General features: G+C 43.4%; 1 protein-coding gene across 3 annotated transcripts in view; it reads right to left on the reverse strand.

Moving 5' to 3' along the window:
• dnah5 (dynein, axonemal, heavy chain 5) overlaps window positions 1–18,736 on the reverse strand; it is a gene marked incomplete at both ends in the record, with an annotated part of 112,840 nt that overhangs the window by 68,715 nt on the left and 25,389 nt on the right. For all 3 annotated transcript variants that reach the window (XM_080540149.1, XM_080540148.1, XM_080540147.1), the window contains 9 exons: window positions 14,381–14,605; window positions 15,068–15,280; window positions 15,606–15,762; window positions 15,943–16,106; window positions 16,200–16,353; window positions 16,740–16,939; window positions 17,201–17,441; window positions 18,032–18,270; window positions 18,461–18,523. In XM_080540149.1, coding sequence (XP_080396275.1) covers window positions 14,381–14,605; window positions 15,068–15,280; window positions 15,606–15,762; window positions 15,943–16,106; window positions 16,200–16,353; window positions 16,740–16,939; window positions 17,201–17,441; window positions 18,032–18,270; window positions 18,461–18,523 — 1,656 coding nt within the window. The remainder of the gene's footprint in view (window positions 1–14,380; window positions 14,606–15,067; window positions 15,281–15,605; window positions 15,763–15,942; window positions 16,107–16,199; window positions 16,354–16,739; window positions 16,940–17,200; window positions 17,442–18,031; window positions 18,271–18,460; window positions 18,524–18,736) is intronic.

The following is an 18,736-nucleotide window of genomic DNA, read 5'->3' on the forward strand; positions in this document are numbered from 1 at the left end:
CACAGCTGTGATGGCCGAGAGGTTAAGGCGTTGGACTCGAAATCCAATGGGGTCTCCCCGCGCAGGTTCGAACCCTGCTCACAGCGAGAAGACATCAATGTCCCTCTTTATATACATGGACTCGGCTCATCTCTGGCTCGACTCATATTCCCATACAATGAGTTGTTGAGCTACAATTGCAGGATGCTTGAAGTAAAGGGCCAACGTCTTTGTCAGTTCCATTCCTGTACGGGCATGGCCCTTTCACATTTCAAGAACCTGAGAAAACTGTGAGTGATAATGAAAATCAGCAGTCAGCTGTTTTGGCCATGTTTATGACATTGGACTTAAAATCCAATGAGTCTCCCCGCACAGGTTTGAACCCTGCTCACAGGGTGCAGTTAAAGAAATTATGCCATGAGGCCGCATCACATTTTCCACGAATTGTCGTAGAAAGTGAAAAAGGGGTTACATTATCTTAACAGAACAAAGGAAAAAACAGGCCATGTTGATTCCTCAAATCAAAGTGTCTTTGAATAATGTAAATTGCATCTTCATAACATGCCTTCTATGAAAGGATATTCAAAAGAGTCTATATCAGACTTCCTTAATAAGCAATCTCTGGTCCATGTCTAGATCGTGAAAAGACTGTGTCAGTCATGCTGCCGCATGCTCCTGGAACTCCCTGAAGAAATCAAACAGGCCCAAACCCTAAAAATATTAAAATCTAAGCTAAAAACCTTCATGTTTTGCAGCAGTTATAATTAAACACAAACACTTCTATCAATGTCTTTAATCCATTAACTATTGTCTCATTAAATGTTTTATCTATTTACTTCTTTTATTTGCTTTTATTCATTGTCAATTTTCTTTTCTTACTATGCTCCTCTTGCTGTATGTTTAAATAATGTATGCAAATCACTTTGAATTGCTGCTGTTGTATGAAATGTGCTATACAAATAAACCTGCCTTGCCTTGCCTAGATTGTTAAAAGACTGTCTTTACTAAGGACCAGGCGGTGCAGAAGATGAGGCAGCATAGCTGTGATGGCCGAGTGGTTAAGGCGTTGGACTTGAAATCCAATGGGGTCTCCCCCCGCAGGTTCGAACCCTGCTCACAGCGCAAAGATGTCAATGTCTCTTTATGTACATGGACTCGGCTCTTCTCTGGAAACCTGATATTCCCGTAAAACGAGTTGTTGAGCTACACATCGACATTGACATAACGGTGTGAATGCAAAAGTGCTTCCTAAAGCCTTTGTGAGTTCCTTTCCTGTACGGTCATGGCCCTTTCACAGTACCTGAGAAAACTACAAGTACGGTAACAATGAAAATCAGCTGAGAAGTCTTTTAAGGCATTCGACTTAAAATCCAATGAGTCTTCCCGCACAGGTTTGAACCCTACTCACAGGGTGCAGTTAACAAAATCATGCCTTATGTTGTAAGGCCGCATCACAAGGCCATCGAGATAAGTCAAAAAGGGGTTACATATCTAAACAGAACAAAGGGAAAACTGGCAACGTTGATTTCTCAAATCAAAGAGTAAAAGGATATTCAAATGTGCTATATCAGACTTCCTCAATAAGCAAACTCTGGTCGATGTCTAGACATTGAAAAGACTGTCTTTACTAAGGACCAGGCGGTGCAGAATGTGAGACAGCACAGCTGTGATGGCCGAGAGGTTAAGGCGTTGGACTCGAAATCCAATGGGGTCTCCCCGCGCAGGTTCGAACCCTGCTCACAGCGAGAAGACATCAATGTCCCTCTTTATATACATGGACTCGGCTCATCTCTGGCTCGACTCATATTCCCATACAATGAGTTGTTGAGCTACAATTGCAGGATGCTTGAAGTAAAGGGCCAACGTCTTTGTCAGTTCCATTCCTGTACGGGCATGGCCCTTTCACATTTCAAGAACCTGAGAAAACTGTGAGTGATAATGAAAATCAGCAGTCAGCTGTTATGGCCATGTTTATGACATTGGACTTAAAATCCAATGAGTCTCCCCGCACAGGTTTGAACCCTGCTCACAGGGTGCAGTTAAAGAAATTATGCCATGAGGCCGCATCACATTTTCCACGAATTGTTGTGGAAAGTGAAAAAGGGGTTACATTATCTTAACAGAACAAAGGAAAAAACAGGCCATGTTGATTCCTCAAATCAAAGTGTCTTTGAATAATGTAAATTGCATCTTCATAACATGCCTTCTATGAAAGGATATTCAAAAGAGTCTATATCAGACTTCCTTAATAAGCAATCTCTGGTCCATGTCTAGATCGTGAAAAGACTGTGTCAGTCATGCTGCCGCATGCTCCTGGAACTCCCTGAAGAAATCAAACAGGCCCAAACCCTAAAAATATTCAAATCTAAGCTAAAAACCTTCATGTTTTGCAGCAGTTATAATTAAACACAAACACTTCTATCAATGTCTTTAATCCATTAACTATTGTCTCATTAAATGTTTTATCTATTTACTTCTTATATTTGCTTCTATTCATTGTCAATTTTCTTTTCTTACTATGCTCCTCTTGCTGTATGTTTAAATAATGTATGCAAATCACTTTGAATTGCTGCTGTTGTATGAAATGTGCTATACAAATAAACTTGCCTTGCCTTGTTGGGTTGGTTCTGGGCTTAAATGCTATATTCTGTTCAGCTTGGTTGTAAAGCAAGCCATGCTAACCCATCGCTAGTTCAAACAGACCGTAGTAGACTTTAAACAACAAAGAGACACGGAATCAATCATGATTATTATTTACTTGCAAGGAGGACGAATATAAGGCCTCTCCTGAGAGAGAGACCCCACATTCATACTAATCTCTCCTCCTGTAAGCCAGTTCTTTTATTCTCATACAGAATGGAAAGGAGGAGGCAGTTTGTGATCCTATCAGAGTCCTAGAAAAGGGGGGTGGTGTTCAGAACGAATCATTAACAGACGTGGCCGTGAGCGACCAAAACCTGTTTTCGAAAAGTGTCCTCTGATAAGCAGGGGAGAGAAGGGGCGAGCTGACCTTCTCTGTTTTGATTGGCTCAGGGACAATAACACGAGGGGTAATGGGTGAGGAAAAGTTCATAAACAGAGTCCAGAGTACAAGGGTGTACAAGGTTCACACAATCATTAACAGAGCCCAGAGACAGGCTGTACAAAGTTTACACAGTGATACACAGAATTATATAGAGTATCCTGTTTTAACCTTATTTAACATTAATGAAAACATCATTCAGCCCTATCATTCCCTGCTGTTTTTCATAATTTATCACGATACAAACATTCTCTCTTTATTCAGGTCGTTTAACTTTCTTTCATATTTTCTAGTTGAACTGTCATTCAACATCGCCGTACAGATCACAGACATGAATCTCAATTTGGATTAGAGTTTCTCAAATTGGGTTAGGTACTTAGGTTCCATCATAATTTCTTGAATCAACATTTGTTTGTACAAGTATTTCTGAAATCAGTTTGTTAGTCATAGCTCTGAAGCAGGGGAAGACACAACAAACAATCATGTGATGTCAAGCATCACACATGTTCCTCCTGCCACTGCAGTCGATAGGTCAAGAGTCATTCAGTTCTGGAGTGTCATCAGTCTGATCTGATCGATTTCGCGGTTCTAGGCTTCGTTTATCGTAAGGGATGCGTTTACAAATGTCTCTGATTGATAGTTCAGGGTTTCTTGTCATCTGGGACATTACTGCCCCAGACTGGGTCGTGTGCCTGGACGGGCGTCTCGTTTGGGTCGTCGGGAGGATTAGGTCCCCTCATTCTAAGAGGTAGTGGATCTGAAGAATTCTTCACCGGGTTTGAGACGTAATATTCACTAAATGAATAACCCCTTTGTAGCCCGGGCTTCCACCACTATCCGTCGTTCGAGGGAAACAATGTCACCTTCTTTCAATGGCTCTGTGTATCCACGTATCTCGTTCTGCGATCTTGACAGCAGTTGAGATGCTCAGCAGCACCCCAAATGGCTCAACCCACCGCGGGCTGCGCCAGTGTTCTCCTTCCATCTCGTCGATGAGGATCTGGTCATCAGGTTGTATTCTCGATCCTGTAGGAAACAGAAGGGACTGGCAGATCATTTGTTCTGGCTATTTCCTATTTCCTAAATAGCCATCCACGTGGCCAGTGTGTTTTCTGTTTCTGCCAAATCTGCTGTCTTTACATATAACGATGAATTGAGTATCAAGGACCCCAATTGAAATATGTACTTTCATGTCACTTGCTTCTGCAAATCTTCTAATAAAGTTTTCAATCAATCAATCAATACTTCCCTAATGTCGTCTACTATGGGTAGTCTACACTTGGTTCCTTCAGACCTCCCCTCTTCCCAGGGCGCAGTCTCAGGCTGGAACCCTTTCCGATGGAGGTTCACTGCCCTCTAACCCCAGGTCAGAGTCAGTAAACCCCCACCCCTTCCGCTTCCCAGAGTCTCCTTTTCAGAGCTCTGATCACGGAAAGCACCACTCGCCTACTAGCTGTACGTCGCTTTCAGCTTATGGTGGCCTGACTGTACATTGAGCTGAGCGCAGCCACCATTTTCCTATGGCTTAAGGCTTTGCGACCCAACCGGCCGGTGACCCAGTCGATAGCGATCCCCAGTCAGTGTCTAAACACCAACCCTGTAGCGGTGATTGGCCGCCCAGTTGGGAACCGACGGTCTGATCCCTAGCCCACTTTGCTATGGGTCTAGAAACTTTGACCGTTTACACCAGCCTTGCCTGTTCACGGGTGTGGTCCCCACATCCCGCTAGGTGTGGGCTGTCGCCCACGTACCACGCACTGCCCACACACCTAGATGCGACAGCTGCGCCGACTAGACGGTACCACGGTAGTATGTTCATTCATACTTCATCAGACACGGGGGCCTTCAGTCTTCTCCCCAGCACTATATTGCGTTCTTAACGTGCCCTCGGAACTTTGCAATTCCACCGCCGCCTGTTAGGGGCTAGGTTCGGGGTGCCTAATCCCCTGCCTAACCCCTTCTCCCATTTACTATTTCAAATTCATTAATTTCATTAATTTCATTAATTTCATTAATTTCATTCATTCATTCATTCATTCATTCATTCCCATAGGTGTCAGTGTTATTCTCATGTGTGTTTCCATTAGAGAAACACACTGTTCAATGTCCAGGTGTTTGGACCCCGTGTTTGATCAATTCGTTCACGAAATGTGCGCCATTATCACTATATATATATATATTTTTTTTTATTGTGTGTAATTATATACGTGAAAATGTGCATTAATCCCTGTCAATCACCTTCCCTGCTGTTTGATACATGTAATTAAAAAGACCATGTATCAAATGAGCTTCTGTTTCGTAGAGGCATTTTCCCATTTATTCTATAAACTTTATCATTAGGGATGCTCCGATTTATCGGCCACCGATTTAAATCGGCCGATTTCACTCCAAATGACTCGATCGGTGATCGGCAAAAATGGCCGATCGCAAAAAACGATCTTTTTTTTTTTTTTTTTTTTTTTTTTCTTTCTGGGGAAGACAGATAACTGAACAGAAAACATAGGAGGACGTAACAGTATGTAAACCATGAAGGCCACGTTTATGATGTCTTTTATACAGCCATATCGACTGACTTGGGCTTCAGGCCCTAACTGGGTGATAGGCCAGACTTTTACTATGCCATAAAAATGGGTCTGCGTTTGCTTGGTGCCTAATGGATCAAAACTTTTGTCTAAAAAGCAAAAAATATGTAGGCTATCCAGTCAGTAGGCCTACAGTTATGTATTTTTTTAAAAATCGGTATCGGTATCGGTATCGGTTGATCTTGAGGAAAAAAATCGGTGATCGGTATCGGCCCCAAAAATCCAGATCGGAGCATCCCTATTTATCATTCGTCCAAATTCGTGTGTTATAATGGAGGTTTACTGCCCTCCAACCCCTTCTTGGGTCAGAGTCCGTCTACCCCCACCCTTCTGCTTCCTGTTCTCTCTCTCTCTCTCCTCTCTGTCCCTCTCTCCTGCTCTCGCTCTCCTCTCTGTCACTTTTTCCTTCCTTCTCTCCTAGTCTCCTCGTCTCCTCTACTAGTCTCCTAGTCTCGTCTCCTCTCCCCGTCTCCTCTCCTAGTCTCCTCGTCTCGTCTCCTAGTCTCCTAGTCTCCTCGTCTCCTCTCCTTGTCTCCTAGTCTCCTCGTCTCCTCTCCTTGTCTCCTAGTCTCCTCGTCTCCTCTCCTTGTCTCCTAGTCTCCTCGTCTCCTCTCCTTGTCTCCTAGTCTCCTCTCCTCGTCTCCTCTACTCGTCTCCTAGTCTCCTCGTCTCCTCTCCTTGTCTCCTCTCCTTGTCTCCTAGTCTCCTCTACTAGTCTCCTAGTCTCCTCTCCTCTGCTCTGCTCTCTGTCTGTTGTTCCATGCTCCCTGTTTCCTGTTCTGTGTCACACTCTCTCAAATAGCCCCCACCCTTGCGCTCCTCTTCTGCCTCAAACGCACACAGTTCATAGTCCCCTCCCGTGTGTTTCTCCTCTGCTCTCTCTGTCTCTCACTGATCATACAGTAACCCTAATCTTGAGACTAATTCTAACACATAACCTTTCTAATTCTACACTTTTCTAATTCTCACAAGCATTCACTTTCAGTCATAGTTTCAGTTCCATTCTTAGTCTGCTGTTTACCTAACACGAAAGGATATACATTTATCTTTCGAAATGGATTCCTTTCGTATGTCAAAACTCACAGTCTAATTTCCATTAGTCTACTGTTTACATAGCATAAAAAGATATACATCTGTCTTTCAAAATGGATTCTTCTTGCATGTCAAACAATTCCTATTTTGTACAATTTAGGATAGATAGACTATTCATTTCGATTGCAATCTTTCTTTTTCTATTATATTTACCGGTCTTTGTTGCTTATGTCTTGGTCTGGATCTCGTCAGCCGTCCTTTTGGAGGAGAAAGGTTCGACATCTGCAAGGACTTTCTCCGGGTTCGCTCGATCCCGGGCTGTCGCGACAGACTTCGGTGTGTCGAATCTTCTTCCCCCATCAGACGACCTTGAGATCCGGCTCGAAGGACCACGTGTTGGGTTCTGGTTCTGGGCTTAAATGCTATATTCTGTTCAGCTTGGTTGTAAAGCAAGCCATGCTAACCCATCGCTAGTTCAAACAGACCGTAGTAGACTTTAAACAACAAAGAGACACGGAATCAATCATGATTATTATTTACTTGCAAGGAGGACGAATATAAGGCCTCTCCTGAGAGAGAGACCCCACATTCATACTAATCTCTCCTCCTGTAAGCCAGTTCTTTTATTCTCATACAGAATGGAAAGGAGGAGGCAGTTTGTGATCCTATCAGAGTCCTAGAAAAGGGGGGTGGTGTTCAGAACGAATCATTAACAGACGTGGCCGTGAGCGACCAAAACCTGTTTTCGAAAAGTGTCCTCTGATAAGCAGGGGAGAGAAGGGGCGAGCTGACCTTCTCTGTTTTGATTGGCTCAGGGACAATAACACGAGGGGTAATGGGTGAGGAAAAGTTCATAAACAGAGTCCAGAGTACAAGGGTGTACAAGGTTCACACAATCATTAACAGAGCCCAGAGACAGGCTGTACAAAGTGTACACAGTGATACACAGAATTATATAGAGTATCCTGTTTTAACCTTATTTAACATTAATGAAAACATCATTCAGCCCTATCATGCCTTGCCTAGATTGTTAAAAGACTGTCTTTACTAAGGACCAGGCGGTGCAGAAGATGAGACAGCATAGCTGTGATGGCCGAGTGGTTAAGGCGTTGGACTTGAAATCCAATGGGGTCTCCCCGCGCAGGTTCGAACCCTGCTCACAGCGCAAAGACGTCAATGACCCTTTATGTACATGGACTCGGCTCATCTCTGGAAACCTGATATTCCCGTAAAACAAGTTGTTGAGCTACACATTGACATTGACATAACGGTGTGAATGCAAAAGTGCTTCCTAAAGCCTTTGTGAGTTCCTTTCCTGTACGGTCATGGCCCTTTCACAGTACCTGAGAAAACTATAAGTAACAATGAAAATCAGCTGAGAAGTTTTTTAAGGCATTCGACTTAAAATCCAATGAGTCTTCCGGCACAGGTTTGAACCCTACTCACAGGGTGCAGTTAACAAAATCATGCCTTATGTTGTAAGGCCGCATCACAAGGCCATCGAGATAAGTCAAAAAGGGGTTACATATCTAAACAGAACAAAGGAAAAACTGGCAAAGTAGTTGAGCTACAATTGCAGGATGCTTGAAGTAAAAGCCCAAGGCCGCATCACAAGGCCATCGAGATAAGACAAAAAGGGGTTACAAAGGAAAAACTGGCAAAGTTGATTTCTCAAATCAAAGAGTAAAAGGATATTCAAATGTGCTATATCAGACTTCCTCAATAAGCAAACTCTGGTCCATGTCGAGATCTTGAAAAGACTGTCTTTACTAAGGACCAGGCGGTGCAGAAGGTGAGACAGCACAGCTGTGATGGCCGAGTGGTTAAGGCGTTGGACTCGAAATCCAATGGGGTCTCCCCGCGCAGGTTCGAACCCTGCTCACAGCGAGAAGACATCAATGTCCCTCTTTATATACATGGATTCGGCTCATCTCTGGCTCGACTCGTACAATGAGTTGTTGAGCTACAATTGCAGGATGCTTGAAGTAAAAGCCCAAAGTCTTTGTGAGTTCAATTCCTGTACGGGCATGGCCCTTTCACATTTCAAGAACCTGAGAAAACTGTAAGAAATAATGAAAATCAGCGGCCAGCTGTAATGGCCATGTTTATGACATTGAACTTAAAATCCAATGAGTCTCCCCGCACAGGTTTGAACCCTGCTCACAGGGCACAGTTAAAAAAAAGTCATGCCATAAGGCTGCAGCCTCCACGAATTGTTGTGGAAAGTGAAAAAGGGGTTACATTATCTAAACAGAACAAAGGAAAAAACAGGCCATGTTGATTTCTCAAATCAAAGTGTCTTTGTGTAATGTAAATTGCATCTTCATAACATGCCTTCTGTGAAATTATATTCAGAAGAGTCTATATAAGACTTCCTCAATAAGCAAACTCTGGTTCATGTCTAGATCTTGAAAAGACTGTCTTTACTAAGGACCAGGCGGTGCAGAATGTGAGACAGCACAGCTGTGATGGCCGAGAGGTTAAGGCGTTGGACTCGAAATCCAATGGGGTCTCCCCGCGCAGGTTCGAACCCTGCTCACAGCGAGAAGACATCAATGTCCCTCTTTATTTACATGGACTCGGCTCATCTCTGGCTCGACTCATATTCCCATACAATGAGTTGTTGAGCTACAATTGCAGGATGCTTGAAGTAAAGGGCCAACGTCTTTGTCAGTTCCATTCCTGTACGGGCATGGCCCTTTCACATTTCAAGAACCTGAGAAAACTGTGAGTGATAATGAAAATCAGCAGTCAGCTGTTATGGCCATGTTTATGACATTGGACTTAAAATCCAATGAGTCTCCCCGCACAGGTTTGAACCCTGCTCACAGGGTGCAGTTAAAGAAATTATGCCATGAGGCCGCATCACATTTTCCACGAATTGTCGTGGAAAGTGAAAAAGGGGTTACATTATCTTAACAGAACAAAGGAAAAACAGGCCATGTTGATTCCTCAAATCAAAGTGTCTTTGAATAATGTAAATTGCATCTTCATAACATGCCTTCTATGAAATGATATTCAAAAGAGTCTATATCAGACTTCCTTAATAAGCAATCTCTGGTCCATGTCTAGATCGTGAAAAGACTGTGTCAGTCATGCTGCCGCATGCTCCTGGAACTCCCTGAAGAAATCAAACAGGCCCAAACCCTAAAAATATTAAAATCTAAGCTAAAAACCTTCATGTTTTGCAGCAGTTATAATTAAACACAAACACTTCTATCAATGTCTTTAATCCATTAACTATTGTCTCATTAAATGTTTTATCTATTTACTTCTTATATTTGCTTTTATTCATTGTCAATTTTCTTTTCTTACTATGCTCCTCTTGCTGTATGTTTAAATAATGTATGCAAATCACTTTAAATTGCTGCTGTTGTATGAAATGTGCTATACAAATAAACTTGCCTTGCCTTGCCTAGATTGTTAAGACTGTCTTTACTAAGGACCAGGCGGTGCAGAAGATGAGACAGCATAGCTGTGATGGCCGAGTGGTTAAGGCGTTGGACTTGAAATCCAATGGGGTCTCCCCGCGCAGGTTCGAACCCTGCTCACAGCGCAAAGACGTCAATGTCTCTTTATGTACATGGACTCGGCTCATCTCTGGAGACCTGATATTCCCGTAAAACGAGTTGTTGAGCTACACATTGACATTGACATAACGGTGTGAATGCAAAAGTGCTTCCTAAAGCCTTTGTGAGTTCCTTTCCTGTACGGTCATGGCCCTTTCACAGTACCTGAGAAAACTACAAGTAACAATGAAAATCAGCTGAGAAGTTTTTTAAGGCATTCGACTTAAAATCCAATGAGTCTTCCCACACAGGTTTGAACCCTACTCACAGGGTGCAGTTAACAAAATCATGCCTTATGTTGTAAGGCCGCATCACAAGGCCATCGAGATAAGTCAAAAAGGGGTTACATATCTAAACAGAACAAAGGAAAAACTGGCAAAGTTGATTTCTCAAATCAAAGAGTAAAAGGATATTCAAATGTGCTATATCAGACTTCCTCAATAAGCAAACTCTGGTCCATGTCTAGATCTTGAAAAGACTGTCTTTACTAAGGACCAGGCGGTGCAGAAGGTGAGACAGCACAGCTGTGATGGCTGAGTGGTTAAGGCGTTGGACTCGAAATCCAATGGGGTCTCCCCGCGCAGGTTCGAACCCTGCTCACAGCGAGAAGACATCAATGTCCCTCTTTATATACATGGATTCGGCTCATCTCTGGCTCGACTCGTACAATGAGTTGTTGAGCTACAATTGCAGGATGCTTGAAGTAAAAGCCCAAAGTCTTTGTGAGTTCCATTCCTGTACGGGCATGGCCCTTTCACATTTCAATTACCTGAGAAAAGTGTAAGTAACAATGAAAATCAGCAGCCAGCTCGATTGGCCAAGTGGCATTGGACATAAAATCCAACGAGTCTCCCTGCGCAGGTTTGAGCCCTGCTCACAAGGTGCAGTTAACAAAATCATGCCTTATGTTATAAGGCCGCAACACACTTTCCACTAATTGTCGTGGAAAGTGAAAAAGGGGTTACATATCTAAACAGAACAAAGGAAAAACTGGCAAAGTTGATTTCTCAAATCAAAGAGTCTTTGTGTAATGTAAATTGCGTTTTCATAACATGCCTTCTGTAAAAGGATCTTCAAATGTACTATATCAGACTTCCTCAATAAGCAAACTCTGGTCCATGGCTAGATCTAGAAAAGACTGTCTTTACTAAGGACCAGGTGGTGCAGAAGGTGAGACAGCTGTGATGGCCGAGAGGTTAAGGCGTTGGACTTGAAATCCAATGGGGTCTCCCCGCGCAGGTTCGAACCCTGCTCACAGCGAGAAGACATCAATGTCCCTCTTTATAGAAATGGACTCAGCTCATCTCTGGATCCCTGACACATACAGCTGTATGGGCATGGCCCTTTCACAGTACCTGAGAAAACTCTAAGTAAAAATTTAAATCAGTGGCCAGCTGTAATGGCCAAGACTTTGTGACTTTCGAATTAAAATCCATTGAGTATGTGATTACATTATCTAAACAGAACAAAGGAAAACATTTCTCAAATCAAAGTGTCTTTGAATAATGTAAATTGCATCTTCATAACATGCCTTCTATGAAATGATATTCAAAAGAGTCTATATCAGACTTCCTTAATAAGCAAACTCTGGTCCATGTCTAGATCGTGAAAAGACTGTGTCAGTCATGCTGCCGCATGCTCCTGGAACTCCCTGAAGAAATCAAACAGGCCTAAACCCTAAAAATATTAAAATCTAAGCTAAAAACCTTCATGTTTTGCAGCAGTTATGATTAAACACAAACACTTCTATCAATGTCTTTTATCCATGAACTATTGTCTCATTAAATGTTTTATCTATTTACTACTTATATTTAAGTTTATTCATTGTAATTTTTATTTTCTTACTATGCTCCTGTTGCTGTATGTTTAAATAATGTATGCAAACACTTTGAATTGCCGCTGTTGTATGAAATGTGCTATACAAATACACTTGCCTTGCCTAGATTGTTAAAAGACTGTCTTTACTAAGGAGTAGGCAGTGCAGAAGGTAACACAGCACAGCTGTGATGGCCGAGTGGTTAAGGCGTTGGACTTGAAATCCAATGGGGTCTCCCCGCGCAGGTTCGAACCCTGCTCACAGCGCAAAGACGTCAATGTCTCTTTATGTACATGGACTCGGCTCATCTCTGGAAACCTGATATTCCCGTAAAACGAGTTGTTGAGCAACACATTGACATTGACATAAGAGTGTGAATGCAAAAGTGCTTCCCAAAGCCTTTGTGAGTTCCAGTACCTGAGAAAACTATGAGTAACAATTACAATCAGCTGAGAACCTTTTATCGATCCTATTTTTCAGGTTTTCTGCTCGAAATGACATGACCACAGTGAATATAGAATATCTCCACAATCACAAGGGCCTTCATAATGATCTTGGTATAAAATGAAAGCTAACACCTGTGGGGTGGCTGTAGAAGTGCAACTCTGGTCCATGTCTAGATCTTGAAAAGACTGTCTTTACTAAGGACCAGGCGGTGCAGAAGGTGAGACAGCACAGCTGTGACGGCCGAGTGGTTAAGGCGTTCAACTTGAAATCCGATGGGGTCTCCCCGCACAGGTTCAAACCCTGCTCACGGCGCAAAGATGCCAAAGTCTCTTTATGTACATGGACTCGGCTCATCTCTGGCTCCACTCATATTCCCATACAATGAGTTGTTGAGCGACAATTGCAGGATGCTTGAAATAAAGGGCCAAAGTCTTTGTGAGTTCCATTCCTGTACGGGCATGGCCCTTTCACATTTCAAGAACCTGAGAAAAACATAAGTAACAATGAAATTCAGGTTTTCTGCTCGAAATGATCCAATGAGTCTCCCTGCACAGGTTTGAACCCTGCTCACAGGGATTACATATCTAAACAGAACAAAGGAAAAACAGGCAATGTTGATTTCTTAATGCAAAGTGTCTTTGTGTAATGTAAATTGCATCTTCATAACATGCCTTCTGTAAAAGGATATTCAAATGTACTATATCAGACTTCCTCAATAAGCAAACTCTGGTTCATGTCTAGATCTTGAAAATACTGTCTTTACTAAGGACCAGGCGGTGCAGAAGGTGAAACAGCACAGCTGTGATGGCCGAGTGGTTAAGGCGTTGGACTTGAAATCCAATGGGGTCTCCCCGCGCAGGTTCGAACCCTGCTCACAGCGAGAAGACATCAATGTCCCTCTTTATATACATGGACTAGGCTCATCTCTGGATCCCTGATATTCACGTACAATGAGCTGTTGAGCCACAATTGCAGGATGCTTGAAGTCAAGGGCCAAGTCTTTGTGAGTTCCATACCTGTACGGGCATGGCCTTTTCACATTTCAATTACCTGAGAAAACTGTAAGTAACAATGAAAATCAGCAGGGACTTAAAGTCCAATGAGTCTCCCTGCGCAGGTTTGAGCCCTGCTCACAAGGTGCAGTTAACAAAATCATGCCTTGTGTTATAAGGTCACATCACACTTTCCACTAATTGTCGTGGAAAGCCAAAAAGGGGTTACATATCTAAACAGAACAAAGGAAAAACTGGCAAAGTTGATTTCTCAAATCAAAGAGTCTTTGTGTAATGTAAATTGCGTTTTCATAACTTTCCTTCTGTGAAATGATATTCAAACGAGTCTACATCAGACTTCCTCAATAAGCTAATTCTGGTCCATGTCTAGATCTTTAAAAGACTGTCTTTACTAAGGACCAGGCGGGGCAGAAGGTGAGACTGTACAGCTGTGATGGCCGAGCGGTTAAACTGGTTTTGTACCTCCTACAGATGTTGTTACTGAGAGGAAATCAATTCATCCTCACTAGAGAGGTGACATCAGAGTCCTGCATTAAAGTGGGTCGAAGAGCTTTGAACAATAGTGTCAGGTTGAATTTCCTCAGACTAGATGAAGTAACTGTGTTGCAGTCATTAGCCATATTGCCTTCAGATATTCTGTAAACAAAGGATTATTTCCCAGACGGTGGGACAGTCCTACAACCCCAAAGGACTTGTCATATGTAGGTGTATCACATTTACAACGGAACACCGAGGGGAAAGCATTAGCAACATCTGAAATAACCTTGGATGGAGCAGTTTGTCAAAATCTAAAATGTTCCCCCAAAATGTAACCAATATGTTATACAACAGCTAAATCCAATTCATACACTGAAGATGAGTTTCCTTTCATGTATTTATTTTTCTTTGAACCATCGGCTATGAAGAATGAATCCACCCACCAGGTCATCGAAGATGTCCCTCTGATGAACATGGATGGTGATGAGGGTCTCGTACTTGGTCCTCTCCACTGCGCCCAGGTCTTTAGTGGTCATGTCAATGAGGGTGTTGAGAAACTCCAGGAAGAACTGGTTAGTCTTGGTCATGATCTTACGGTCATAGCGAGCGTTGGTCAGGGCCTCCTCCGAGTCTCTCGTCCAGATCATCTGTACTCCCAGGAGACCAACCTAAGAGTGTGACAAAGAGTGTGACAAAGAGATTCAAGATTCAAGATTCAAGATAGCTTTATTGTCTGTCACACAGTGACAGAAATTCTCCTTCGACAGGCAGTAGTGCAGCTCAAGAATACAGTTCCACATTAAAAACACACATAGGTCACATACATTAATACATACAATAAAAACAGACAGACATAGCAGTGTTCATAAAATGTAGTGCCTATTTAAAAAGTAATAATAATAAAAAACAGTGTTATGGTTTAAAAAGAAAAAAATGTGTGGTTTAAAAAGAAAAACAATGACAAAGAGTGTGACAATGAGTGTGAGTGCCCATTTCTCTTACTTTCATCATTCCTCTTTAAGATTCAAAACATCCTTTTCGGTATTGAAATACCAACCACTGTCATTTCATTGAGACTATATAACGGAATGTCTAACTAACTACTGACTACAACATGCATGCCTATCCACCTGAGCAGGGAAGGAGTCCAGGAACTCAATGAGCTGGAAGCCAGAGTCCTGGATGTTGAGAGCAGCCTGGCGGATGACCAGGTGCAGAGACCTCTGGGACTCCTTCAGCAGGGCGTTCAGCCACACCTCCACGTTCCCCTCGGCAGTGACTGGCCGGTCCAGCTCCACCGTCTCCCCTTCCCTCGACGAGATGGCCAGGATACGGTCGTACGCCTGTGGAGTCAGACACTTCCAATCACAATTTGACACTTTTTCTTTTTTTTTACACTTACAATATCCAACACAGAACCGGATTCACATGTCATGTGTTTTGCACCATTAGCAAGCTGAAGCTGTGTCTTCCTCATTTCAACGTCTCACTCCTTCTTCAAACCTTTATTTCATCTGTTTGTTCTACCTTCTCTGTTTCATATCCTACAGAGGTGCAGTTGACTGCTTAGTGAACCTGGCGCTCAATATGTTCATATTGTAGCCTGATAACTTCAGATGTATTATTTCTCAAGTCCTGAATAATAGAACAGATAGTCCGCGATCTGACCTTGTCATGGAAGCGGACACATTTGATGTTGTCAAAGATGTTGAGCAGGTGAGCCTGGATGGTGTGGGAGTCTGACGCTTGGCCCAAGATCTCCAGCAGGGCGGGGTCGGACACGAAAAAGAACCGGGGGAACAGCAGGCGCTTCTTCTCCAAGTACCTGGAACACAATGAGTCACGAAAATACCAAACGCTCGTTTGATATACGCTCGTTTTACACACGCTCGTCATTACTTTACAGTACTGTATACAAAAAGCCCGGTCCTAGGAAGACAAAACATAGGTTTGAGGTGTCATACTGTGTTAATGATTCGAGACTAATGCCATGCTGGGTGCTCACCCAGTGAGAGACTTCTGACAGATCTCCAGCTGCTCCAACAGGTGGGGCAGCAGCTGTCCCATGGTCTCGTCCCCCACACACGACTGCACCACATTGGGCATCTCATGGGCACGCGTCATTATCTTCACCCAAGACTTGTCGATGTTGGAGAACCGCTTCGCCTCCTGTGATTCAGATCAGACCGGATTCTCATCCCTGATGAGGGTGACGCTATGATATTCTATAGAGATTCTTTGAAAGGTGGTTTTGGGTCTTACCTTGGGAAGCTGTTTGGCAATGTCTCCACCCACAAACACAGCCTCCAGGTAGATCCAGAGGTTCTGGACAGTCATCCAGTTCTCTATGATGTCAGTCGTGTTGGACAGGTTCTGAACCCACTTTTGGATTTGGGCCTTGAACGGAGTGTTATATCTGCGGAGAATTCAGGAATCGGTCAAGAAGATCTGAACGAAGCACAGTCAACACACAAACCAAGACAGTCCTCATCGTGCCATTCATTGACACCAGGGATGCAGAAGCGGGGGTTATACGTCGCAAACAAACCCATTCTCTAAACATAGAGTATTACAGTTGAACTCTTAGATTACAAATCGAACTGTGTGCTGAAATGATGAGAAATAGTTTGAGTTCATCCTCCTCCACCTCCTCCTCCTCCTCCTCCTCCTCCTCCACCTCCACCTCCACCTCCTCCACCTCCACCTCCACCTCCTCCACCTCCACCTCCTCCTCCTCCTCCACCTCCTCCACCTCCTCCTCCACCTCCACCTTCACCGCCATTCGGGTCAGCTCCGGTCTACCTGTTGCTCATGAGTGACCCCAGCACCATGAGGCTGTCCTCCATGTTGGTGATGATCTCGGAGGTGCTGTCTCCCCTCAGCAGCAGCTCCCCTCGGGTTTTAAAGTGGGCGAAGGTGAAAGTCTTGTTATCCCACTCGGCGATCACCTGCTTTAGTTTCTGCTCAATGTCTCTCTCTTTCACCGCGCTGATGCAGATGTCCTGCCAGGGTGATATATACAACAACGTGCCTTTGTGATATATCCACTAGAGAATAAACACGTCTAGTAGATTAACAGAGCGGAATAAAAACGGCATAAATACTTTAATTATAATAACACCGCAGACATTATTGGACCATAAACATTCTCTAATGTCAAGAGAACCCGTTAAATGTTTATAATCCAGAGTAAATGAGGTCATGAGTCGTATTTCAACTCCAGTGGGAATGTGTGTTTGGCCGTAGGCTGCATGAATGTTCACCTCGATTTCCTCTTTGCATTTGAGGAGCGGAGCTTCCATGATGTTGCGTAGCTTGAAAGTGTCCATCTCCACCTCGAAGCTATGCCCCGTCACTTCAGTGATCCTCTTCCAGTGGCGTGTCATCATGGCTTTGTTGGTCATCAGCTCCAGCAGGGGGCAGCACTCGTTAAACTCATCTATAGTTTTCTTTAGGTCAAGGAAAGCCTGCCACTCTTTCAGTGCACGGGGCAGCTTGCGACATCTGTTAAGGGCCAAAAAAAGAACGTTTTTGAACCACTTCTCACAGATTAAGTTCCTCAAGGACGTTTATAATCGATGCTTTGAATGAAGAAGACATTTTCTTCCTAGTATGCATAGTTTCATAGGATAGAGCTCATAGGATTGTCTCTGGCTTACATTGTGGCTATTGTGCGATGTATTTGCATATCCAAGGACAGACATTACATGGAACAAGGATTAGTAAAATCTCCTCTTTTCACATGTATGCCTGTTTTGCTGACACCATGCATAAGGAAACCGCATACTGTACATTTAAAGGTGCACCTGAAAACATTAGACTCAACAGTATTTTTTCCCTGGGTGGAATAACTTTGTGCACCGTATGGAGATATCTCAAACCTTCATTTCTGGCCATGACGAACACAAAGACAGAACGCCTTTAGAGGACAGAGCGTTCCGATAACTCCGATTGGGACAGTGAAATTGAAATCCATTGGAGCATTCATGCCTTTCAATGGAACGTATTACATGATGGCCTGAGGGAGGGTTTCAATATCAGACCACAAAAGCGGCGGGGGATGTTAATTTATTTTTTCTACTTTTATCACTTGCCGTGTCTGGAAGTCAAGGAGTTCGTTATTGATTCTCTCGATGTGGATGTCGGCCCAGAGGATGTCATAGTAGCCGTTGACAGTGTCGATGACGCTATTGTAAAGGCCGTAGAGCTTCTGCAGGAGGGTGAGCTGTTTCCTGATCTCCAGCAGCTGAGGATGCTGGGTAACCGGCAGGCCAAATAGCTCCTCTCCTCCGGTGTATGTGATGTATTTACGGAACAGGTTGTCAAAGCGATTCTGAAAGAAAGAAAAAGGATATCCTCCCATCATCAACACATCAGTATACACGACCGTCAGGCCATATCCAATACGATTCCAGATGACAACATCTCACAGAAACTCTCATGAAATGTACAGCTTTGTATGGATGACACACAGAAATAGACATAATTATGACTCTCATGCACAGTGCCGTAGAAGCACACACCTGGAACATGATCAGTCTGTCACTCGCGTCTTGGGGGGCTAGTCCAACCACCATGGGCCCATCCTGGGAATCAAAAGTACATTTTACATTTACACTTTTTGGGCAGTTAGCAGTAGCCCTTATCTAAAGCGACTTACAACAAATACACTTGTCTTACAAGTAAGTGAATCATCTATCCATCAGTCATCGCAAGAAGTAGTAAAAGTAAAGAAAGTAATCCAGGCCATTGGCAGTGAAGTAGTAGTAGGCCATTAGCACTCCCCTTCAGAGCACACT

The sequence above is a fragment of the Nansenia antarctica genome (assembly GCF_963989245.1).
Source record: "Nansenia antarctica genome assembly, chromosome: 10".
NCBI classification, from domain to species: Eukaryota; Metazoa; Chordata; class Actinopteri; order Argentiniformes; family Microstomatidae; genus Nansenia; species Nansenia antarctica.